The following is a 24,733-nucleotide window of genomic DNA, read 5'->3' as shown; positions in this document are numbered from 1 at the left end:
CATAAATGTAGACATATTTGTTTCGGGATTGGTATAACTTGCTTCATGGGCAGTGTTTCAGTGCTAGACTCTTATATATAATTTGTCCAATTCTTCCTGCAATATTAGCAGTATATGCTGTACTAGACAAGACCCTGGTCTTATAGCGATGTGCATTATATATGTGCTAACAATTTCCAATCAGCAGAAAGTGTTTGATTCCGTGGAGTGAAATTCCATAGGCTGTACAAGAGGGCTTGTGCAGCTAGTGAGATTGACAAGCACTCATAGTACTAATATTTATGGCAACTGCACTGCTGCTAGAATATATCTGTGCTTTAAAATGTCCTGCATTGATTCACCTATCGAAATATATGATATTTAAAGTCACCTAGTGATCTAGACATCTCCGTTTACGGACTCCATATCGGAAGCAATGCATACAGACACACGGTATGAGCAGATGATGTGCATGATGTGTACATAGATGTGTACAGAATAGGAAGTCATGTGGCCAAGGCGCTTTGTAAGGAAAGTGCCAGCCCTACAGTCCCTCCTTCCGTATTAGGGCAAGGTGCGTGCTAATAATCACCTCCACGCAAATAGTTTCCAAATTGCCACGCTTCTCTCACTTCAATCACCGAACCTCCGTAAATCCACGCACTCCTCCCGAAATGAAACGGAATGCGCCTTCTCCGAAGCCTCAGGGATTCTTCAGCCATGAGCCATTCGAGCTCAATCCCAACATATCTGTCTTATGTCCAGAAGCTATCAACTTCAGTGCTGCCAGTTCCAGGTCGCTGATTGAAAATATTAACGCCGACAACGCTGATAGACACTTGGATCACCAAAGTGCCGGCGACCAACTCGATATTCTGAGGCTCGAGGTCTTGCGTCTCAAGTTATTGAAGTCCCAGAGACCAAATTCTATTCTAGCAAATGAGATGCCTCCGTACGCGACCCCCACCCCGACTCAAAGCTTGAGTTCCAATGGACAGCCGGGTCCTACCGTCCCAAACTCGATGCGAACCCGTGCTTCAGTCCTGAGCGAAAGTGAGATTAGTGTGCTTGACATCGGTCCCAGCTTGCAGTTTCCCGATATTCCAGCTCGCCGCAACTCATCCGCTGCAAATCCTCATGATGGAATCGGCCTCGCCCGTACCACTTCTCCCAGCTTTGCGCTAGGGCTTAGTAGCGACACTTTGGACCACCCAGTTGAACGCTGCCTCGAGGCGGGCGAGCTTGGTTCTGTCACTCTCACTTCCGACAGTAGCTCTTCCCACAACGAGTTCACTCGGAACCTACGTCAACGCCGCCAGAACCAACCCAACATCACTCTGGCTAGCTCCCAGGAGCCGCAACCCCATTATGGAAATCATTCACTCACCGCCAGTGGGGATCATGGTTTGAGAGAAGGATTTGACTTTGGCCACAACCCTACTTCCTTCGTCGACAAGGCCAATAGCTGGATTTTCTCGCTCTCTGCTCCGCAACCTCCCCAGTCTCCAACGCTGCCATCTCTCCCAATTCTACGACGCGCTCAAAGCTCAGTCGCTGGAATCAACCCAACCTTATTAACTATGCATAATACAGAGCAGGTGGGACGAAATGCACGCGACGCTGCAGGCTCTCAGGGTGCCGATCAGACGTAAGACACTGGGCGCAGAAACATTGAGATATGAGATATGGGAGTCATTTCACTGCATGAGAAAACTTTATGGACTGTGATACTTGTTCAGGACACGGCGGGACAATATCTGAGGCTTTTGAGATATGGAAATCGGTTCTAGAACTAGTGTTCCCTCTTTACTTCGAGCCTGTTGCCATACATGCACCCTTCAGCATAAATCACCTTTTTATTAGCATATTACTCTGGAATGATGTTAATTTCGAAGTCCTTTTTGTGTAGAGTAACTCCCTTCCAATCTTGTTTGGGGGATATATTAAGCTTGACTGGCTCGGTAATATTTCATGTCCTGCTTTAGGGCCTACCGATCCATGGATATATACATCGACCGCTTTTGGACCAGCGGGGGTTCAAGCTGGAACCATCGCAACCATTAGATCCTAGGACAAAAGACATCTACCAACCACTTTCAAGTTTTCCTCGGTTGTCCTATTTTACAGTCTCTTGCCCATATTCCATCGATGAAGATTGGAGTTCAAGCCTCCTTCATGACGTAATCGCGAACACCGCCCTGCACCAGCCACACCACGACCTCCCCCCCGCAGATCTCCCAGGCACAGCTTCTCCAACTCAGTTTGCGGTGCTAGTTGGTCTTATCCAGCGTCCATACCCTCATAATGTGGAACGACGAAGATAACAATCCCTACGGGGCCTTTGACCAACATCGGTCCGGCCTATCTGACTCCCTACATTCAGCCGCACTCTCTCCTCGTAAGTCTCCGCTCGGTTCGCACCCTAACGCTTCTGCCTTTGGATCAGTATCTCACAGCAGCCAGCTCTCTACGAACACGACGCATCCCCTCCGTCTAGTCGCGACTCCAACAGCGAGCCTCCCGATTACATCACCCATACTGACGATCTCAGCGATCCCGAAGATGAGGCCGAATATGGTGCCGCCAGTGAACAATACCCTCGGAAGAGCGTCTATGACAGCCGCATCGAACAGATCCTTTATGAAAACCCCGACATGCCAATCTTGATCACAGATGCCGGGAAAAATCATGAGGGAGGCGGGGGCTTTATTGTTTACACGATTCGGACTGCGGTATGATAATGGTGCCTGGCGGGGGAACTGTACAATGCTGAGTGTTGATAGGACCTGGAAGTGCGCCGTCGATATTCCGAGTTTGCATCATTGCGACAAACGCTTGTCAATTTGCATCCCACCTTGGTTGTTCCGCCAATTCCCGAGAAGCACAGCATGGCGGACTACGCAGCTAAACCTACTAGGGCTAAAGATGATATGGCCATTATAGATCTCCGAAAGCGCATGCTCGGTGTGTTTCTCAACCGCTGCCGGTGTATGAAGGAGATCCGCGAGGATGGAGTGTGGTGGAGATTCCTTGATCCCAATGTTAGCTGGGTGGGTTTGATCTGGAGCCTCCTGGTCACGAGTTTATTAGCTAACGTTAGCGCAGAGCGAGGTCTTGAGCTCCTATCCTGCATCATCGGTCCCAAAGAATAACCTCAAAGCGCCACCTCTTGACCCCGCAAATCCCACACCAGCCCATGGCTGGCTACCGGTTCCCTCTGCATCCGCAAAGCTCAAGACCAGCGGTGGCATTACTACAGCGAGCGCAAATCCAGCATCGCCTACGTCACCGAATGAGCAAGAGCAGCCCTCATTCCCGGGACCTGAGATGCTTGGGCGGTTCCCTCCCGAGTCTCGCAAGCTTAGCGAGCAAGAACTGGACCCTTACTTTATTAATTTTGAAGCGTCTACGCGTGAGCTAGAACTACTTTTGCAGGGGAATATTGAGAAAGTTAATCGACGAACTCTCTCGCATTTGTCTGGACTCTCAGCCGACCTCATGGAGTTGGGAGCTCGTTACAACGGATTCTCTCTTTCTGAACAGTCGCCAACAGTAGCTGCCGCCATTGAGCGCATCGGCCAGGCTGCGGATACTTCGTATATTGAAACCGAAGAGCTATCCTCGGCTCTGAGCGCAAGTTTTGCGGAACCTATGCGCGAGAGTGCTCAATTTGCTAGTGTGGTTCGCGGAGTTCTACGATACAGAGTGCTCAAGCGGGTACAACAAGAAATGACTCGCGATGAGTTGTCGAAGAAAAAAACTTTACTAGACTCCCTTGAGCGCAGTGAACTAGAAGCCAAGCGTATCGAGCAGTATCTCAATCGCACCAACCCTCATTCTGGAGGGACGAAGCCTCGTTCTCTGTCAACCTCATCCGCCAGCGAAGGGGGCAGCGGCCCCATTATGTCAGCCGACTCTGGCCTCCAATCTACTCACACCGATTCTATAAGCTCTCTGCCTGGATCGCAGATTGGAGGACTCAAGAGGTCGGACCCGTCAGTACACGGTCATCGCAAGACATCCAGCGGGACCTTTGTGGCGAATAAAATCTTCGGTCGCATCAGCCATGCTATCCATGGATTTGCGGATGTAGATCCCGAACGAACACGTCGGGACCAGATTGGAAAGACGAAAGAAAGTTTGATTCAGGTATGTGGGCAACGGAGTAAAAATCTCAGATGGTTTCAAACCTAATATCAATTTTTAGTTGGAGCAAGCGTTAGAAGTGTCCGAAAAGGACGTCAAGGATGCGAGCGCGGGTGTGCTGAATGATCTCAAGCGCTTCCAGAAGGACAAAGAGGCTGACCTGCGACGGTACATGGTATGATTGGCCCCCTACATACCTGAAGACTAAGACTAAATATGGGTTTCTAGGTCGCATATGCTCGTTGTCACTTGGACTGGGCTCGCAAGAACCTGGAGACATGGACCGAAGCTAGAGATGAGGTGGACAAGATCGTGGCTCGATAGAAGACTATACTCCATCTTTAGTCTGATGGAGCTCGGCGCTGGCGTTCGGCGGATATCTTTTACTTTTTTACTACTTTTTATTACTTGTCACTACTCACCTCGCTGGAACAAATTTGGTATATCCAATTCTTTTAACTCCAATTCTCTTGAGTCTAGGCTATTCTGTATAGAAAGTAGTAGCCCTGGAGGGACAAGGCTTTGTCTTACCTGTGCCTTCGTACCTGCAACCCTACAGGGTGATATTGTTAGAAAGGTGTCAAACGAGAGGAGGGCTTGCTCCTAGATGGATTTATATCCGTTTTCATCCTCCTTGGAGAAGAGCGATATGTTTAAAAGGCAAAAGGCGCATTCCGAACATTTGACCAATCACTTCCCGTGACTTGAAAAGGACATCTGGAAGATCGACACTGCAACCGATTGATTTCAAAAGTCAGGCACCTCCCTTGCTTGCCAACTTCACTAATCTATGCACAAAGTTACGGTGTACGACTATCTCGGAGTTCAATCGCCTGATATGTAGTTGGTCTAACAGTGATCCATCTTTTGTGCCACGAAGCCTTCCCATCCCTTCCGCTTCCATCACGCCAAGGCGAACAACCCATCTGTATGTCCTGCAATATACAGAACAACTTATTACCTCGGCATTCCGAAACCCTGCAGGCATGTCCAATTGTGGGCCTCTATTGAGTAACCAGTGGACCGTATCGCAGCTCCTTCACCCCTCTGCACTGCTGCCCTGCATCATCAACTCCACCCTACTAGGGTGGCAACGCCGTGCGTCGACTGAAAACGATGAGTACCTGGTTCCATCAAGATGATCGTCAGGGCCGGTCACTTATCACGGTCGATGTCGCCGTCTGGCCATCGCGATGGATTTCGACATCAGTCTTTTTGGAAGCAATTCCCTCGACGCTGGATTAAGATGCTTCTCTTTCTCGCCTTAGTATGTTTCTTCTCCGTTGGTCTTGGTTTGGGTATCAATCGAAGAGACCAGAACTTTGAGCATGGCCAGAAGTCGCAAGATCTCGGAAGTGACCAGGCTATAAGCCGCTTTCCCCCTCCTCGTCAGACACAGCAACATACACATGATCCTACTATTGTCCGTGTGGGCGATGAGTATTATCTTTATCATGTTGGCGAACACATCCTCATCGACACTGCGCCTAGTCTGGCTGGCCCGTGGAAGCGCGTTGGCAGTGTGCTGGATGCCAAGAGTGTAATCCCAAAGGGTGATCGTGCCGCGCCCTGGGCCCCGACCGTTATCGTTGTCGACGGCACATACTATTGCTATTACAGTGTTAGCAAGGCTGGTTGCCGCGACAGTGCTGTTGGCGTGGCTACCTCTAACTCTCCGGGCCCGGGCAACTGGTATGATCACGGCATTGTCATTCAGACTGGCACAGGCAATGGATCGGAAATTTCTCCGTACACTAAGTCCAATGCCATTGACCCTAGCACATTGGTCACTCCCGATGGACATGCTTATTTGACATATGGAAGCTACTGGAATGGAATTTTCCAAATTCCGCTGAGCAAGGACCTCCTCTCTCCAGCGAGCACTACCGAACCCGATGACCGTCAGCTGGCGTGGGAACCGGAATCCCTCGCCCCGCCGAATCGCATGGCCAATAACATCTGTGGTGACCCGAGCGGTCCCCATCCCATTGAGGGTGCTTTTATCTCCTACAACGATGGATGGTACTATCTCTGGTTTAGCCATGGTTTCTGCTGTAATTTGAAACAAGACAACCTACCGGCCGCTGGTCAAGAGTAAGTCTTCGCTATCTAGTGACTTGTTGCTCTATACTCACATACTTCAGATATTCCATCCGCGTTGGACGCTCTCAAAATCCCCGTGGGCCATTCACAGACAAGAACGGTACAGATCTCGTCAAGGGCGGCGGCGAACTTGTCTACGGCTCGAACGGAGAGACCTATGCCCCAGGCGGGCAAGCTGTGATCCGTGACGGCGATACCGATGTGCTCTACTACCACTACTGTACGTTTACCCCTAGACTCAAATACAATTTTTGAACTCCATACTGACCTCATCGCAGTGAACACGACCGTTGGCATTACATTCCAGGTGAGCTCGCACTTGAATATTGGCAGACTTGTGGGCCACGATTGTCGTGATTCATGCACCCCTGTCGATCCTCCTCTGTTACCCCTTGCACAAACGTCATCAAGATTTGATCTAACACATACAATCATAGGACGCCTTCCTGGGATTTAATCCTCTCAAATATGTCGACGGATGGCCCATCGCTCAAGCCTGATCGTCATTAATTTCTCTTATCTACCCTCGACACCTATAGACCTCCGGGATAGTCTCGCCCAAACCCCACCGCATCCCCTTTCTTTCGAGAATGGGATCGAATTCTGCACATTTCCGTGTTTCTTTCTCGCCAACATATATGACACAGTCGCCTCGTCGTCTGTTTCGCGCTGATAGATTTGTTTTTATTCACCTCTCACGATTACATTGCTTATACACATTACCCGTTCTGTTTAAAAGTTCCTTGTCTGCATTCTGTGGCGTCAGGTCCTGGGATATCCAACTTTTTGCTCTCGGTATATTTGATCGTTTGTGTTTGCCGTTTGTGACTTACCAATACATATATTTCTGCCAAAGCGGATACAATCTTAATACATTCGCCGAAGAAAATAAGCTCCAACGTTGCAGTAAAACGGTTATAAACTATACAAACACGCTAATTGTGTGCACAATTCTGCTGGTTTTGCAGATTTGTGAACGCCAAGACCCTAATTTATGCAAGAATTGGGTTTTCTAACGCATCTAGTCTAATGGGGCTCTCGATCCAGGTGAACAATGAGGTCGCCCGCGTTTGCGGCCTCTATCGGAGAACAACATATATAGCTAGCTCTTTTGGTCTTTCTTGGTCTATAAGCCGGGCTTTTTCCAGCGTAGAATATCGCTCAGAAATCAATCGCAGCTCCTCCAGCTTCAACTCCTACTCGATTGATAAACCTAAAACCCTACCACTATTAATTCCTAATCTTAGGGCAAGAGAGGATTGGGCGGTGCTGAATATAAAGAACTCGAGATTCTTTGTTAGGATTTGGGTAGCCCCAAGTCTTGGCCTGTAATGTAGTGAACATCCCATCCTCATTCGATTCGATTTCATTAGTATAGCTATGGATATACTCGCAATGTGTTTGAGAATCAGATGTATAGAAGTCTTAAGAGATTTAGCTATGAGATATAGATTTTTGGCATAACACAGGTTGTAGAAAAGAAATATCGACTATCATGAACGCAAATCCATAAACCTGGAAAACTCCCCACCCCAATCCACACGAAATAATCAACTTGAATTCACCATTCCTGTTTCTCTTTCCAGCCGGAAGCCTGGCTTCGATTTTCCCATGCTGCATCCGAGTGTTCGCGGTTTTGACTACGACGCTGCCTCTTCTCGTTCTCCTCCAATTCAATCACCCAGCGTTCTTTTTTCTTCTTCTTGTCTCGGTGTACATTGTGACCTTGGCCCCGGGCTGAACTGCCGCCACGGTATTCTTCTTCATGTCCCCTGGAGTTGTCCCATTCTTTATGGTCATTTTGTCCCCAGTCACGGTTGGGGCTTGACTGGCCTCTTGACCTTCGTTCCGAAGATGCACGGTAGTTGTCTTTGCCTTTCTTGTAAATTTTTGCATCATCATTTCCCCATTCACCGTGGCGGTTACGGTCTTCGTTGGAATGGTTGCTCCGTGGATGGCTGTTCTGCTGTGCACCATTGTCATCCTGACCCCAACCACCGGGCGGATCCGCTTCATTTCTTGACGCTTGATGTGGAGAAGCAGGGCGGTCGTTGGACCATCCATTGTGATGGTGTTGCTCTTCATTGCTTTCTCGTGTTCCATTGTTGTGTCTGTGGTCATCGTAATATTCGTTATCCCACTGAGGGCTCTTTTCCCTTGGGCTATTGTGATTGTCTCGTCGTGGAGAATGTGATCCATTATTTACTAGATCTCCTTGGTCATTGTTGATATCGTTGCCCCAATCGTTGTTGTCCTCGTTCTGCCCAGTATTGTGTTGATTGTCCCGCGTGCCGTCATCATCTCCCCATCCACCCCCACCACCATGGTTGTTGGTTTGGTCATTTTGTGCTTCTGTGTCTCCCCATTCATGATTCTGCTCGTCGTGGCTCTCCTGGGCATTGGGGGAATGAGCACTGTGAGGCTTCTGGTGGTTCTGGCCTTGGTTCTTGTATTTCTGTTTCGGCTGGCTTTGTTGGTTCTGCTTGCTCTGTTGCTCATCTTGGCCTTGCTGCTGCTGTCTTTTCTGTTGCTGCCTTTGTTTGTTTTGTAACGCTCGTTGCTTCCTTTGCTGCCGTTTAGATAACGGGTTCGGCTGCTGGTTCGGCTGCTGGTTCACCATCTGAGGACTATGCGTGCTCGCTTGGGTTTGTCCTTGTAAAGGTTGGTCAGGATTCGGGTTACCGCTCGGCTGCCGGGGGTTAACGTACTGTGGCGGGACATGGGATAGTCTTCGAGCCTTTGGTCGAACCCATCCGCGAGGGGTAAAGTAGGGTCCAAATATGGCGTTTTGGTCTCCGTCCGCGGGCTCATAGTTGGCCTGGGCGCGATCTTGGTTCCTTCTGTTGATGATTCGGCCTTCTTGGTGCAGTTGGGCCAAATGTGACCGATACCAAACGTAAAACAACCACGCGAAGGCCGGGGTGACCAACGCTATCGCCAGAAGAACTGCGACCAGAATATTGTCCTTCATGGTGCAACACAGTAGCGAAAGAGTGACTCGAAGTGACGGGTTTGGAGTGCGTGCAGCTGCAGTGCTGGGAGTGGATTTGCGTGGTGCACGTCAGATAAGGATGAAATAGCATAGAATGAAACAGAAAGAGGAGAATGAAGAGGGTGGAGAGTGGGAGGATTGATTGGAGGTCTTAAATAGGATATCGACATCAAGTGAAGAAGGTAAGAGGAAATGAGGAAGGAGCAGAGAAAACAGACTCGCAAACATGGCAAACGAGATATTTTTTGATCTTCTATCCAACGTATATGTAACTAGTTATCCTGTTTTCACTTTTAATGCGCATTACATCTCACATTTCCAATGCAGTCTAGATTCTTGACAACCAATCCCCATGGACTGATGACAATTTGCCTGCGTCCAAGAGGGATTTGAGTGATCCCCGGAAGGCAGCCGGCTGCACTCGCAGACTCTCTGGTGATGTGAAGACTTGTGAGGCTAGAGCAGACGAGATGATAATAACTCGGAGACCTAAGGTGAAGATCTCGGGCTTCGAGACCCAACCAAGAAGTCCATCTGGCTCTTTTTCGTCACCAACAAGAGAACAGAGATATTTTAATCCCTCAAAGGTCCAGGCAGAAATTTCATCCAACGAAAGCTTAGCGTATGCCGAGGGAGTCAACCGCAACAGAGCTCGCGACCAAATCTCAACCTCACGCACATCATCGATAAACAGATTCTGTTTCTCCTCCACGAAGAGGACGGTGCTCTCTTGGCGATACTCTGTGATCTGGTCTGACACGGCGACTAGGTGATTGCGTTCATCAGATCCACTGATCCTTGGCTCTTGGCCAGTCAAATATCGAAGAACCCGCTGCCCGAGGCGTGCGGAATCTGAATAGTTATCGATAATGAAGTCGGCAAGCAGGGCACTTGCATTAAGAGGCGCCAGGGCCAGGTCGGCGTCAGGTGAAACTGACGAGTGTGACAGAATCCAAGAGGCACTTGATGCAGCTACATCGCGAATTTCGTCATCGTCATCATTAAGCATGTCATACAAGACCAGATAGACATCTAGTAGCACCGAATCCACGCGTGGCCGGGAACCGGGGTATCTAAGAGCCCGTGAAAAGCTGCCAACGGATACGGCTGCAGCAAAACGGGTTGTGAATTCCTAGGAAACGAAAAAGATTAGATCAGTGACTCGATTGTATGCCAAATTTCTCGATAAAACTCACTGTCTCCTCGCTCAAGGCAGAGCGAAGCTTGATAGTCCAGCTGTGGATATCGCCTTCAGATAAGGACAAAGCTGCTTGATCAACAGATAGCCGGGTGGCCAGTATACAGCCTCGAAGTCGGAGCTCGGCGTCTGTTGCCTCTCGGTTCCATCTTGTGATATCTGTTTCAGGGCGGAAGCTCGTTGCAATAGCATCCCACGGGATACCGATGCTTGGCAAAGAGTCGGACTGTGATGATAACAAGTTCTCCACGATAGAAGCCAAATTGGATGCGGCCATTGTTTTCACATCAGGTCGACTACCTCCCAAAATGACAGACGAATACAAGTCAGCCAATGGCTGTCTGTACCTGTCTTCTTCGCCAACTAATTCGTGGAGCTGCTCTAATATCCAACGAGCGACATCTGCATCGAATTGCGATACTCCAATGATGAATGCTGGGAGATGTTCCCACTGCTGGGAAGTAAGCATTTTCAATGTTGTGCACCAAGCAAGCGCTCTTCTAAGTAAGGCAGATGCTCGGCTAGTGCTTGAGATGTTCCATCCTGTCTGAGAAGCGTCAAAAACAAATCTCAAAATCTCATCGAGTTCGTGAACCTCGAATATCTCGTTGATAAAAGAGATAACTTGGTCTATAGATCTGTTAGCACGTGTATTTTCTTTACTCAGGTGAATATCCTCACTTTCGTTATGTGCTTGTATCGCCCGCTCCAGCGTGCCATTGAGGATTTCAACAAGCTCGCCTGCCACAGTTGGCGATTTTCCAACACGGAACAGATATTCTAATACAGTGCGCAAGGTCGTGAAAAGTACATCAAGGTTGGCTGCCAAATGATTAACTTCAATCTTATTAGGAATTGTTCAGCGCACTCACATTTCCAGAAATCATCGGTGGTGAAGGAGTATCGACGAAGGGCATATCGCACACACAAAGCAACACCGTGAACATAATTCTCGGTGATTTTTGAGGGACTCTTAACAAGAGTGCATAAATCTTCCGGGATATTTTGTCGGGTCAACAATGACGCATATACACGGGCTGCATGCTCTCTAACACCCCAAACAGGGCTGCTCAGGTGCTCCAGAACCAACCCGCGTAGCATCTCATCAATAGGATCATTCAAGCTAGGGACTTTGTCCCCAACGAGTTCTAGCGCAGGGAACACCCGCTCGGTAATGATATCAGTCCCCTCTGCTGCTTCGCCCTGCGTCGTTGTGAGAAGGCCAGAGAGCAGTTCAAGTAGACCAGGGTACTTGGGGAATGTTATCCGGGATCCTGGCTCTGAGCCCGAGTTTCCTCCAAAACCAGGCCCAGCGCCGGGAATGGCCCGGCACATTTTTGTGAGTAGGGCACGGAAGAGCATCAGTCCCGAATTGCGAAGGGCCCAGATTGGAGACCCAAGGCGTTCGGCGGACAGCGTCAGTGCTTTCATAATGAACGGCTCGGTATGGGAGCCAAGCTTCGCGTTGGTGAAGATATCTTTCAGGCAATTCATTGCATGAACCTGGGGCAGTTCCAAGTACTGTCTCTCTTTGTCGTACTCAACGGGAAGGGATGAGATCTCGTGGAGCTCATTAATAGCCTCATTGAAGAAGGGAGTCCCGGGATCGGAACCAACGATTCCAGTCACCAGTGCAGGCAAGCCAGCAGACCGACGGGTGAGTTCAGATGCCGAGCCAAAGATAGTCGACTTAGCTTCCTGGTACCAGGTTCTCGGAAGTTCTCGGATTGCCGGATCCTTCGAGGAGCTGCATCGTTGACAGCATGTCGCAAATGTCTGTGAAACGTTGGAAAATGCACCTCTATGGCGAAGTTCAGCCAACTGTGTGAAGCTCACGCCTCCAATGTTTGCGAAATCCGCCAAATTGAGTCCATCGTTGCCGCTTGGTCCGTAACTGATGTTTACCATAGTGGCATGGAGCAAGAGGCTGCTCCAGTCAGCGATCATGCATAGTCAAAAAATATTTGAACTTACCTTGCTTCGCGAAGAGATCTCCAGGAATAAGAAAGGGCGTCCTTGGGTCCCACATTCAGATCCTCGGTAGGCTCGTCCGAGTGACCTTCGGGTGAATCGATACACAGCAAAGGCTTCGCCTCAATCCAGATCTTATCGCAAATTGCAACAATACGGTCATGGACAGACCGCCAAGCAGCGGATCCCGAGTCGTCAGATATCAGAGAGTGGAAGCTTGGCATAAGAACAATATACCTGGAATTGCAATTAGAATTTTATCACATATACGGACCGGGACAACATACCTAAGACCAGACGTATATCCATGAAGTGGTGCCTCGCGCATAGTTGAGCTGAAAAGGTTCTTTGAATCAAGTAGACGTTCCTCAAGCTTTCTTAAAATTGTGTCGACTACTGATGCCTTAGTTGTCCACCAATTAGAAACCGGTTGACCGGAGTTGGCTGGCAGGGCCGCGCAAAAGACGATATGATAGAGACGAGCAACAGTATCAGCGTGATCAGCTCGGCTCGTGTTACTTGCAAGGCTTTCCGCTCGGGTAATTGCATCTGTCAACCGCATGCCCGCAGTCGACTGTTGGTCTGTCTTGTTGTGCAAGCCGTTGAGCAGAATCTCTCGAGGGCACAGACTCAAGATCGAAAGCGAAGTTTGTCGAACTTCTTCAAATGGATCTAGCAGGAGATCAATCAACAACCGAAGTAGGTGAGCATCAAACACTTCGATATGAACTTTCCAAAGATTTTCCATCTCTGATTTTTGAAGCTTGACCTCTAAACGTGGATCAAGACCGGAGTCCAGCAGAAGCTTCAGAGCTTTGAGCGCCGTTATGTGGCGCGAATATGAGGCCGCAAGACGCACATCATTACCCAATAGCTTTAGGTATGCCTTTAGGAACTCTATGGTTTCAGTTTCATTTCTGACCTGGCCTTGACCTGGCTTGTTGGCTGTTTTGTCTGTCTGTGAAACAACGTCTTCATCTTTAACAATGCCACCTCTTAGACGAACAAAGAATTTTCGTGTCAGACTCAGAATTTCTCCGCGAGTATATGCGTCGGATTCAGCATGCATCGAGGGTATTCCTCGAAGGATAACGTTCGTTGCCCCAACGGTAAATGGCTTTACTGTGGAAAATGCCATGATCAACAGCGAGAGAGCTGCTATACGGATATTGGCCTCGCGGTGCAGGAGAAAATTGCCGATCACGTCGCTCTTCACGACTAACACCTCATTTTCGTCGAGTTTCATTTTGCCAACGTTAAAAATATCTGCGCATATTAGCCAGTTACCAATAATAATAGGTCAACAATGCCACTCACAATCTTCATGGACCAGGTTGGTTTTCTTGCCGATCTGCAGAGCAGCGAAAAGAACCATATACTCTGCCTCAGGCGCATCGGTCATATCACCTTTGAGAAGGCTCTTGACTGGAAGCGTGTCAAGGAAGATCCTGAAGCCATTGGGGTCGATGGTAAACAGAGGCTGCAGGAGCCTATTTGACAGATCTTCCAAGGTTTCTATGTTTTGTAAGACCATGCGTCTCACTGGGAGTACCCACATCGCTGACAGCTTTTCCGGTGAGGTTTCAGGCTTCATCTTCTGGATTAGAATTGCCAGTAAGTTACCAGCCGATACGGCCATGGTCCTATTGTTAGTTTGGATCAAGAGTCCCAGAACAAAGATCCTCGTTGCCAGTTCATCGGGCAGACTGCCAGATCCAATGTCAAAAGCGGGGCCCGATTCGCCTAGGGATAGAGTTTCATGATCGTTGGCGAAGAGATTTGCCCATTTATCTGTATTGTTTAACAGCCACTGGCGAGTCAATGGGATAAACTCGCTGGGTAACAGGGCATCCCTTCTGATGAATGTCTCCAAAAATACCAGACACCCCTTTAGGCGTGATTGAGGCTCCCCAAGCACAATGCTAGGAATTATGGCATCAATGACTGCAGTTTGAAGGGCCGCTCTTGTTGCTCCTTGGTGATTTTTGACTAAGATAGCAATAACCGAGGCGAGGAGTTTCTTAACAGGCTTTGGCTTGGCATCTTCATATCGAGTCAAACAAATATCGAATATTGACAGCCACGCTTCTTGTGAGAAAATCAACCGTTGAGTCGCGTCACATTGTGACTTGGTGGCAGCATCAATAAAAGCAGAGGCAGCATTGCATGCCTCTGCTGAATGAGGTTGCGAGATAGATGCTGTCGATAGCGTCAGAACCAAAGACTGCCATACCCGGTTCACCTTTCTTTTGGAAATATTAGAACAAATTGGTTACTATGAATTGAACATACTTCACTTACTCGGTGTCTTGGCATGTCAGTGTGAATTTCACCAATGGGCCTTTGGCGATATCTCGGAGGGTTTTTTCCGAGAACAACTGCACATTCTGCGCAAGGTCGTCCATTTTGATACGACACATTGCACCTGACGTGAATCACCAACAGTCAGAGTCCCAATCACACAAGCCTCAGTATCTTGGATAACGGATTACGCGAAAAAGATCTCCCCGACGTTTAATTTTTAGAGATTTATGCTCCCCGCGATGCCTCAGGCCGCCAAGTGATAAATGTGGGATTCCGAATCGGGTTAAGCGTCTATCCCTCGGCCAAATTCTTCTCCGTAGATCGCCGGAAGTCACGGGACCGAAGTTTTTGCTGTTCCGATGCCAGTGGAGCTGCGAGCACAGGGTCATCACTTCTTTTCCAGTCATCCGCCTCTGCCTTCCAAGGTTCTCCTTAGGTTCTTGTAATTTTATCTTCTATCCTTTATCTTTCTATACTTCTTTTCACAATGTCCATCTGGGACTCCCTCAGCGGCCGCAAGCAAACCGGGCCCGAGGCCTTCGACCCTTCAACCGCGCAAGATGCCACATCCTTCCTCTCCGAGGTCGCTATTCCCGATCCCTCTCGCCTCCATCCTCTGGCTGGTTTGAACCAGGATACCCTCGACTACCTCTCTCTCGATGACACTGCCCTTGATGAACTCCCCGGCTCCCGATCAGTGTTGCCATCCCGCGGATGGTCAGACGACCTTTGTTATGGTGCCGGTACTACCTATCTCGTTGCACTCGCTACTGGAGGCGCGTGGGGACTTGTAGAAGGATTGAAAAAGACACCACCTACGGCAGCACCCAAAATTCGTCTCAACGGTGTACTCAACTCCGTTACCCGTCGCGGTCCGTTCCTCGGAAACTCGGCTGGTGTTGTAGCTATGGTTTACAACGGATTCAACTCCAGCCTCGGATATGTGCGAGGCAAGCATGACGCGACTAACAGCATCGTGGCCGGCGCATTGAGCGGCATGGTCTTCAAGAGCACGCGTGGACTTAAGCCAATGATGATCTCTGGCGGCATTGTGGCTACCATTGCTGGTGCCTGGGCTGTATGTATATTGCTGTGATATGCTGTCTGACTTTTGCTAACCTCGATCCTACAGGTGACCCGAAGGGCCTTCTTCTAGATTGCTAGCTTGGCCAGTTTTACCCTACTCCGCTTCTCGGTTATCCGATACTCCATACCCTCCACGCTACCCTTAAACGACATGGGCGGTTGACTATTAGCCGCCTCGCTTTGTCTTTCCGCCTGCGATGTATTACAACTATTTTTTTTTATTTCCCCTGCGGGTCTCCTCACTCCGGCGCTTCGAGCTTCATGTTTCGCATTTATGCGTGGGTTGGGAATGGGATGTGCAACTGGGTTTGTACTTTGTATTTCTTCTGTGTACATAGAAAAGTCTCTTGCATACCTGCGATTCATTGGCTATGACGCTTGCAAGTGTCTGTCAGTTACGTATTCTAATGCTGCTAGTGACTTCCAATAGACAAATTCTCACACTTCCTGATTTCTAATGAGTGGAGTTCACATTTCTACTAACATTTTAGCTGCGAGATGAAAGAATATTCGGTAACCTTGGAGACCGATGCCGCAAAAAAGCAGGCTATAGCTCAATATATAACTCATTTGTAGAAATACTAACCTTCGGAGCCAACGAAATACTCCTAAACCTAGTTTATTTGCTGGCGCAATAACACCCGGCGGTGGCAAACATCCGCGGCGTGGATCAGGGACCGGCGATTGCCGACGTGCGGGCAAATGGGTTGCCCGGGCCAGAGCTTTCACCCTTCCCCGATCCTTGGCAATGCCGGATATATCGTCAAATAATGCAAAGGTCCCAAAATCACGCACCAAGACTTTCACTGGATGCTGGACTTGTCGAGACCGCCGAGTGAAGTGCGACGAAGAACACCCTCACTGTCGGCGCTGCCAGCGGAGTGGTTGGGTGTGCAAAGGGTATGGTTTGCGCCTAGAATGGTCTCAAACCCCCGGGAGCCGCTCTTATCGGCGCCAATTGCGGGCCCCATTACCAGATGCGGACCACGAGTTGTCATCTGCCGCTGTTACAGGACTACTGGTTGAGTTGGATGGATATTCGGGGCATGGCTGTGCCCAACAACGAGGACCGTTCTCGGTGTTCTCTTTGTCAAGCCTGGAGACCCAAGATACAACCCGTGTTGATCTACCTAACTTGGAAGATTCGCCTTTAGACCAATATGCAGAGGTTGAACAGCATATCTCCTCGGATTTGGTCGACTTATCAGATGACGACAGAGGTAGCGAGTTGACTTCACCGAAGCCCACGTGGGCCGGCTCATCATCTACTACTGCGCTCTTTATGTCTGAATCCCACAAGGAATTATGCGCGGTATTACCAAGGCCTAATGATCTGGTCGGTGATATTTCTATCAATGAAGTCGCCTATGTTCACCACAAAAGCCCCAGAAATATGCCGTCAGAACCGAGCGACTACGGCAGACCAATATCAAATATCTACAGGAATCGGACTGGGATATCCCTCTGCAATTCCATAAGTCCATGGGTTCTCCCAAGACCAGAGATAGAGTTAGTTCACCACTGGGTTGTTTTTCTCAGCGGAAACATGCTCTTAATCGACACCCCGGACAATCCCTGCCGGGCAGTGTTCATGCCTCTGGCTTTGAAAGGCCTTGACGCTTCCCCAGCAGAATCGAACATCCATCTTTCAATCTTCCACGCTATCTGTGCCTCCTCTGCTTTTAGTCTTTCTCACCTCCGGCATGATTCGCGGTACCATTCCATCGCCGTCCACCATGGCCAGCTAGCTCTGGGTCATTTGCGAGGAAGCCTACAGCAGGCTAGCTGCCTAGATGAGCCCACTTTAGCCGCTGTCCTTACCTACATCTCCGCTGAAGCTATGTCTGGTCGCCGCAGCCGATGGAGAGCACACGTTTCTGGATGCCTTGGCCTCCTGGAGAACGAGGTCCATGGCGATTGGATCCGTACTCCGACTGCTGCTAGATTGGTTCAAAGCTACTTGTCCCTTTCATCACTATGCAGTCTTCCTATACCCGACCGGCTCATGTCGCTCCTCAATGGCCCCTTCCATTTACATCACTACCTAGAACAATCGCATGGAGTCACAATACCACTGGTCCAATGCCTCGCTCAAATCACCACACTTGTTGAGTCCCAGACACAGCTTCCCACCGAAGAACTCGACCGGCTCGAACTCCAGCTCTACTTGAACTTTCCGTCCCTGTCCAACCCAGACGCCCCCGGTTCGGTCATTGTCCAACACTCTTTGAACTCATTCTACTACGCGACGATTGTATACTTCCGCCGCAGTTTGCGCGGCGCACCATTGTGCGACGTACAGGATCTGATTGAGAAAGGTATCCACGAGCTTGAATCCGTCGATGCGCTCACGCGTGACAAGGGTGGCTGTTCCTATAACTGGGCAAGTTTTGTGGTTGCGGCTGACTGCGACTGGCTTGATCTGCAAGATCGAATGTTGGCATTCTTTCACCGGAAGAGTCGGTACGGCATCCAGAGTATCAATATATTATGTGAAATCGTTCAAGCTCTGTGGAATCGGCGGGCAGTGGCTGGACCGCACGTCGATATACAGTGGCAGGATATTGCACGAGAAGCTGATTTTGACTTCATGCTTGTTTGAATGTGGATATAGACGTACCGAAACCAACGGGCTATGGTCTATTACACTAGGGCCAGCTCTTCTCAAGATATAAACCGTCCATGCTCTAATATATTGACCTCGGTATGTTCCATCTATAAATACCCGGGGCCCACAGAACAAGAGGCTAAGCCATGTGGATCCCAAAGTGGGTACTCGAACCATTTCCCCAGATGAACGGCTACAGGTACCTATGACCTCGGGAACTTCGACTCAGATCTCCACAAATAAAAAGTACCGGAAATTTCATTTCTGTCTAATCACTGCCATCCACCGAAACCGTTGGTACATAGTCCTCTTCTTCACAGTATGGCCAGTGCGTTAGGGGGGCTCGCGACAGCACCAGGGAAATTCAGCGGGGACGAAGTAAGCAAGAAAGAATACTGCCTACTAGCCCTACAGGCATGAGCCAGTGCTTTCAGATCCCAAAGCTCACCGAGCGGAATACCCAGCAAACTAAGACACCACTGATGCAACACAAGCTCATGGGTAGGCTGCTCAACACCATCGATGATAGGCGGCATAGCCTCAACCGCCGTGTTATCACTAGCAACAGCAGCGAAATGCCGATCCCAAAGCCAGCGCGCCATTTCCTTACTTCCCTCCAGCCCACACATCTTGCCGCTGCTCATCGCAGCGCCCTGCTCGGCACCGGTCATCTGACTCAGCGTCTCTGTTACCCCGAATCGGATAAGGAGGATGTCTCCTGCTTTGAAGGTTACCCTCTGCCAGGTAGCCACTGCTTCTAGCTCGGTGGTCCCGATGCGGAAGCCGGAGAATTGGTCGTAGCTTATCGCGTGGGTCTGCGCGTAACTCTTGAAGTCGATTAGTACGCCTCGGCCTGTCACACAGCCGCGTTGGTGCCAGTCTGGTTTTCTCCATTAGCCTTTTTCGGTGTTGGGGTTGGGTTTGATTGGAGTTTTGCTTACGGTCTAGTGTTGGAAGATTTAGGGCAGATTCGGAGGTCTGAAATGCATCGATTGTTGGTTTCGCTCCGTTGTAGGTGAGGCCGGTTGGGAGGTGCATGAAGTGAGCTGGGTTGCGAATCAGTTCTCTTTTGAATTCAAAAAGCTAGAGCTCTTGGACGTACCGAAACTATCCCATTGACTACTGGCTTGGGTGTTGAATTCGACCTGGGATTAATTAGCTCTGGTATGAGAGAGAACAACCTGGTAGCACAATACCTCGTCGTCAAATCCAAAGTGGCTGCCAGATGCTGCGTCTTCCAACTTCATGACATTGTGACAGAAGCTTTTTCGAAAGAACCCTGGGATTTTGATGCTCCCGATGGGCCAACTAGTGGTATTAGGTCGTATTCTGGAGATAATGAAGGGCATTTCACTTTAAGGAAATAGACACGCCTTGGCGTACCTCCGTGACAGCATCCTTGACGACTTCTGGAGTGAGTAGATTCAGGGTGCCGAGAACATCTTTCTCGTCGTCTTTGTCGAAGATGCCCCATGCACAGCCTTGCGGCATCCCCTCGACAGGAGGAAGGTTATCGAAGTTTGGAAGAGATGCCATGCTCCATAAGATAATAATGAGGTTTGAGTCAACTGATTTGTAGAGGGTAGAGGCCCCGAATTGGGGAAATGTGTGCCAAAAGGAACTGTCAAGTTCCCGTGCCCCGGGGGTTTCAGTTGTTTTGATTCTGTCACATCCGGGTTTGAGCTTTTGGGCTTTGTTTTTAATTTCCTGACGTTCGGCGTTCGGCGTTCAGCATCCCGAGGGATTGAATACAAGACTTGCCTCAATAGTGTTATGTCTTCATCTTATCGCGTCTCTAAAATAAATATCAATTCAATGTTATGAAAGAGGCTGCTCCTGTCCAACCACAGCGCCATGCTCCTATAGGATATGAGCACAACCTAGCCGTGTCCTACTAGCATGAAGGATTTGTACTTTTATAGGTGAAGCAAAATATGCAAAGCCCTGATAGGAGAATTCGAGAGAGCTTCAATAGTAACTTGTAGCCTCAGCGTGAGCCTATAGTTTTCCAAGCTATACGGACCGAACAGCCATCAAACTATATCCGGCTGATACGAAAACTGTGGTGTATATTTACTTGTCTATTAAACTGGTTAGCATCCTTTCTTTGTTATTCGCCGCTATAGACTATGGAATCCATCTCGAAACCAAGCTCGGCGACAATCACGGCATAATGGAAAATAATACTGATGTCCACTCTGTAGTAGGGCGCGGCTCTTGTATTGCATTGCTGAGAGACCTTTTAGATGAAGAAAAGAAACCAGCTTGTGCGACAAGAGGCTCACAGTCGACGTATGTATGAGGTCGACATGAGTCAATCGATATATGTGGGGTAGAATTCTAGTCTAATGCATCTGCAGACATCCGACTCAAGAGTAGCATGATGTGTGCAAAGGATAATGACTTTGCAGATAATCTAACAAATGAGAAGGACACCCCAAAGCCAATAGTTACTCCTTTGCTCTTGATAGTTGGTATCCCATCATTTTCGGTCTGACAGAATTCACTATATAAAGCCCCCACCGCGGTCGGGTCCGTGCCGATCCTCTCCCAGCCACTCGCAGCCAGCAAATGGGCACGGAATATCCGTGGACGGCGATGATCGACGAGTTCGGAACTGGAAGGGCTTGTCTTTTGCTCTCAATCCCGTAGTAGTGGACCTTGGTTACGATGGCAAGAAGAGTGGATAACCCCAACACCCGAAAACTTCCCCCACCAACCTTGGATCTCGCCATATAACGCCTCCAATTAATTGCATGTAGATAGTACCCCTTGCCATTCGACGCCTCTCCCGCAGTAGCCGCAAAGATCCGTGGATGGCCCAAGCAACATCATGCGGCTAATTTATCCGGAGAATGGGTTCTAACGGGTTAGATCGGGGCCACATCAGCTCCCAGGAATGGAGATTTGGTTATTGGTTCGTATATTACCGGGTCGCAAGAAGAAAACTTGAAAGTGTACTCAGTCAATGGGACTAGGTGTCGTCATACGGTTAGCAAGGTCTTTCACGATTTTGGGTTCGGGGGCAAGCCACGACGAATGCTAAAATTAGCTATACCAGTGGCGTACAGGACGTGTTTGGCCCCTACATGCAGGTAAGCGATTCCGGTTCCAGCCGCTAAGCTATCGTTCCCGAGGGCCGAGAGCAAGGGTTGAATATTGAGGTATATTTGAGGTATGAAGGAAAGAGAATGAAGTGTACGGCGTAATATGTAGGAGGGTAGAATGATCTTCGGATAAGATATGTATGAGGCATAATCTAAATCTGAGCTCCGAGGTCACAAAAAAGTGCAGATGATAGTCACACCACCTTCCCCTTTGGAAACTACAACTCGGAGCAATCATATTCGGGGCTCACAGGTATCAACGCAGAATTAAAGATATATACCGAGATCAGATCTAATCCAATTGGTTTCTAATATGCAATAGATATGAAGATAAAGTAATACATACCATGTTCTATCCCCGTATCTCCATATTCCCAGATTACCAAATCGAAATTGCAGTATAAACTCAAGTAAACACTGCGGGGAGCACATGGGGAACTAACCATATTGGGATCGTCAGCTGACTAGCATCCCCATTCATCCTGCCCAGGTGATTTCTTGATTTTTTTTTTTCTTCTTTTCGCTGCATCATCGCCCGGCCTTGCGCAGGTGGCGCTTTTTTTCTAATTGCATTTACTTTGGGTCCTTCATTTCCCCCTTTCCTTCATTTCCCCCTTAATAATCCATCTTGCATGCGGTCTGACCTTCCGTTATACCTACGGAGTAGAGAGGCGACCCTTAACGGGTCTACGCTAAGGCCATTTAGGCTTGGAGGCTTAATTGGGGGGTTCCAAGACTCTTATCTTTGGCCGTTTTATACCTTGTGACTCTGACCCCCCCCCCCCCCAAAACACCCTCGGAGGATAGAACTCAACGCACCCGGCTTTCCGTTTGCGGCCGCGTCATCCTTCCTCCCAACACCTTTTCGGTTCCAAAATGATACACAAGTCCGGTCTATCGACTATGTCAACAATGTTTCAAGATGCAAGCGACAATGAACATACAAAGAAAGAGGAGATTGACAGCCCTCTTTCGGTAGGCGACCTCGCACCTTCCTTCGCACCTTCCATACTTAATCACGTTTCGCCACTGCCGTCTCTTCAGATTCGCACCGATCTACCCAGTATTCGACCGTCCAGCTCGCGAGAATCCGATCCTTATGCTTCGACCAGTTTTTCGGGAAGCTATCCAAACCGCACCCCGAGCCTTCGTGCCCTCATCGCACCACCTACATACAGTGGTTCCTTGTCCCCGGCATCCATCATGTCCTCGCCTCAATTGAATGCGATGGGTGACATAACTCCATTGCCATCGCCAATTGGAGGAGCTTCTCCGTGGCGGAAAGGTGATTTGCCCTCGTTATCTCGTTCTTCGTCGATAGCGTCGCGCAACGGCTCCAGTCTTCGCCTGAGCGATTCGTCACAAATGCTTGGGCCCCCCGTCATGCCCCGTTCGCGCGCCAAACCATACACTGGAATTGATGGCCAAGGGGAAGAGTCATTCGTGAATAATTGGCACCGTCGCGACTCGTCCTCGAAGCATTCTCATTCTCGGAACCGCAGTCTGAGTGACTATGCACCACCACCCGGCCGGGTCTCTGTTCCTCCCCGTCCGATTGCAGTGCAAGGGAATACCGGGCTTGGGATCGCCCCGTCGTCGAGCATAGATTCGAAGTCCAATGGACTTCATCGCGAACAATATCTCGCTGTCTACCGAGGTATCGCATTGCCGACCGTTCGTCCTCCCAGCCCGCCTCGCAGCAGTGGCAGTGGATACAGTGACAATGAACCCGTTATCCGTTACCCCGCCCCTCTGTCCGCGTCTCAGGATATCTATTCCGTCCGGTCGGTCCGTACAGAGCAGGCCCGTATCTACCAGAAAGTCCGGACATTGGGCCAGGGCACATTCAGTCAGGTCAGTCTGGCAGCACGTGTGGAACCCTTCCCCGGGATGCCTTTGTCGCCGGATGGTGATGGAGCTGGCACATTCCACGGGTTTGTCAACAATCAGAAGCTAGTCGCCGTCAAAATCATCGAACATGGACCCGCTGGAGGCGCGGATGAGAGCCGACTGGAAATTTCACTCAAGCGCGAAGTAGAAATCTTGAAGTCGGTCAACCATCCGTCCCTTGTCCAACTGAAAGCATTCGGCAGCGATGAAAAGCGTGCTTTGTTGGTTTTGGACTATTGTCCTGGTGGAGATTTGTTCGAGTTTGCCACGTCAGGAGCTCGTATGTCCGCGGATTTGATCCGGCGCATTTTTGCCGAATTGGTTGATGCTGTGCGTTATCTGCATGCTCATTACATCGTTCACCGAGACATCAAGTTAGAAAGTGAGACAGCGTTGTTTGCCAGGAGACTGCAGACCTTATACTGACCATGTTTCCAGACGTTCTGCTTACCATGCCCGCTCATGTTATGGATGATGTGCAAGACTGGCGTACCTACGACCGCGCCGTCGTCACCCTCAGTGATCTCGGCCTGTCTCGACGTATCCCTGAACCACCAGAGAGCCCGCTCCTGCAGACCCGGTGTGGCAGCGAAGACTACGCAGCCCCCGAAATTCTGATGGGCCAGGCTTACGACGGCCGCTCCACTGACGCCTGGGCACTCGGTGTTCTACTCTATGCCATCATGGAGAATCGGTTACCCTTCGATGTTCTGCCTGGCACTCGAGGAGATCCTGCCAAACTTCGTGCCCGGACTCCGCATCGTATCGCACGGTGTGAATGGGCTTGGTATAGATATGCCGACGAGGACGAGGAATGGGACCCCGAAAAGGGCAAAGGACTCGAAGGGGCCCGTGACTGTGTGGAAGGTCTTCTCAAGCGCAACACGAAGCGCAAGACCCTTGATGAGATTGCTGCTATAGATTGGGTGCGTGATGCTATCAATGTACCCGGTGGTTTGAAAAGAGGCGACAAAGAAGTGCCATAGAGCCGGTCTCCAATGTGCCTTGCTGTCCGTTTTTTTCTTTTTTGGCCCTCCTTTCGATTCTTTTTCTCCCCTTTCTGATGCTCTTCATTCTATTCCCTTTCTTGACTCACATACCTTTTCTCTTGTGTCGTTTTTTTACTCATCATTATTATTCACGAGGCATGATGACTGAATGAGTCATTATGTGGATTGGATTTTATGTTTTTATGGCTAGACCGGCTTTTTATACCCTTTTTTACATACAACTACCTCCAGGAGGTAAGACATGGAAATACAAGACACGTTTCCCATTGTTCATTTCCTACCTTGCCCATATCACCCTTCACATACCCCTTCACATACGGAGCTTGCTGCATACATGCA

At 49.4% G+C, this 24,733-nt stretch overlaps 9 protein-coding genes across 9 annotated transcripts; 6 read left to right on the top strand and 3 right to left on the bottom strand.

Annotated features, from left to right (window-relative positions):
• Window positions 1–653: 653 nt before the first annotated feature.
• Window positions 654–1,631, top strand: N7518_004493 (uncharacterized protein; the record flags this gene model as incomplete). Its single annotated transcript, XM_057185420.1, has 1 exon — window positions 654–1,631. One exon carries the CDS (start codon window positions 654–656, stop codon window positions 1,629–1,631), a length of 978 nt encoding a protein of 325 aa, XP_057042190.1.
• A 652-nt stretch (window positions 1,632–2,283) lies between these two features.
• N7518_004492 (PX and BAR domain-containing protein) lies at window positions 2,284–4,449 on the top strand (the record flags this gene model as incomplete). The annotated part of the gene is made up of 6 exons (XM_057185419.1): window positions 2,284–2,377; window positions 2,443–2,711; window positions 2,763–3,029; window positions 3,085–4,128; window positions 4,187–4,300; window positions 4,354–4,449. The coding sequence occupies 6 exons, from the start codon at window positions 2,284–2,286 to the stop codon at window positions 4,447–4,449; spliced, it is 1,884 nt and encodes a 627-aa protein (XP_057042189.1).
• An 814-nt stretch (window positions 4,450–5,263) lies between these two features.
• Window positions 5,264–6,728, top strand: N7518_004491 (putative endo-arabinanase; the record flags this gene model as incomplete). The annotated part of the gene is made up of 4 exons (XM_057185418.1): window positions 5,264–6,219; window positions 6,270–6,448; window positions 6,507–6,535; window positions 6,666–6,728. The coding sequence occupies 4 exons, from the start codon at window positions 5,264–5,266 to the stop codon at window positions 6,726–6,728; spliced, it is 1,227 nt and encodes a 408-aa protein (XP_057042188.1).
• Window positions 6,729–7,789: 1,061 nt separating this feature from the next.
• Window positions 7,790–9,199, bottom strand: N7518_004490 (uncharacterized protein; the record flags this gene model as incomplete). Its single annotated transcript, XM_057185417.1, has 1 exon — window positions 7,790–9,199. The coding sequence occupies one exon, from the start codon at window positions 9,197–9,199 to the stop codon at window positions 7,790–7,792; it is 1,410 nt and encodes a 469-aa protein (XP_057042187.1).
• Window positions 9,200–9,548: 349 nt separating this feature from the next.
• On the bottom strand, window positions 9,549–14,794 carry N7518_004489 (uncharacterized protein; the record flags this gene model as incomplete). Its single annotated transcript, XM_057185416.1, has 8 exons — window positions 9,549–10,352; window positions 10,417–11,048; window positions 11,100–11,240; window positions 11,291–12,345; window positions 12,393–12,626; window positions 12,677–13,655; window positions 13,707–14,635; window positions 14,691–14,794. The coding sequence occupies 8 exons, from the start codon at window positions 14,792–14,794 to the stop codon at window positions 9,549–9,551; spliced, it is 4,878 nt and encodes a 1,625-aa protein (XP_057042186.1).
• Window positions 14,795–15,180: 386 nt separating this feature from the next.
• N7518_004488 (protein transporter TIM23) lies at window positions 15,181–15,849 on the top strand (the record flags this gene model as incomplete). Its single annotated transcript, XM_057185415.1, has 2 exons — window positions 15,181–15,771; window positions 15,826–15,849. 2 exons carry the CDS (start codon window positions 15,181–15,183, stop codon window positions 15,847–15,849), a joined length of 615 nt encoding a protein of 204 aa, XP_057042185.1.
• A 678-nt stretch (window positions 15,850–16,527) lies between these two features.
• On the top strand, window positions 16,528–18,381 carry N7518_004487 (Zn(II)2Cys6 transcription factor; the record flags this gene model as incomplete). The annotated part of the gene is made up of 1 exon (XM_057185414.1): window positions 16,528–18,381. The coding sequence occupies one exon, from the start codon at window positions 16,528–16,530 to the stop codon at window positions 18,379–18,381; it is 1,854 nt and encodes a 617-aa protein (XP_057042184.1).
• A 320-nt stretch (window positions 18,382–18,701) lies between these two features.
• On the bottom strand, window positions 18,702–19,923 carry N7518_004486 (uncharacterized protein; the record flags this gene model as incomplete). Its single annotated transcript, XM_057185413.1, has 5 exons — window positions 18,702–19,267; window positions 19,329–19,433; window positions 19,490–19,532; window positions 19,584–19,695; window positions 19,742–19,923. 5 exons carry the CDS (start codon window positions 19,921–19,923, stop codon window positions 18,702–18,704), a joined length of 1,008 nt encoding a protein of 335 aa, XP_057042183.1.
• Window positions 19,924–22,370: 2,447 nt separating this feature from the next.
• N7518_004485 (putative protein kinase) lies at window positions 22,371–24,370 on the top strand (the record flags this gene model as incomplete). The annotated part of the gene is made up of 2 exons (XM_057185412.1): window positions 22,371–23,766; window positions 23,823–24,370. 2 exons carry the CDS (start codon window positions 22,371–22,373, stop codon window positions 24,368–24,370), a joined length of 1,944 nt encoding a protein of 647 aa, XP_057042182.1.
• Between the last annotated feature and the right edge of the window lie 363 nt (window positions 24,371–24,733).

Source organism: Penicillium psychrosexuale, assembly GCF_028828465.1.
Source record: "Penicillium psychrosexuale strain IBT 29551 chromosome Unknown utg000003l, whole genome shotgun sequence".
Lineage (NCBI taxonomy): Eukaryota > Fungi > Ascomycota > Eurotiomycetes > Eurotiales > Aspergillaceae > Penicillium > Penicillium psychrosexuale.
This window is presented reverse-complemented; position numbering and strand designations above follow the sequence as displayed.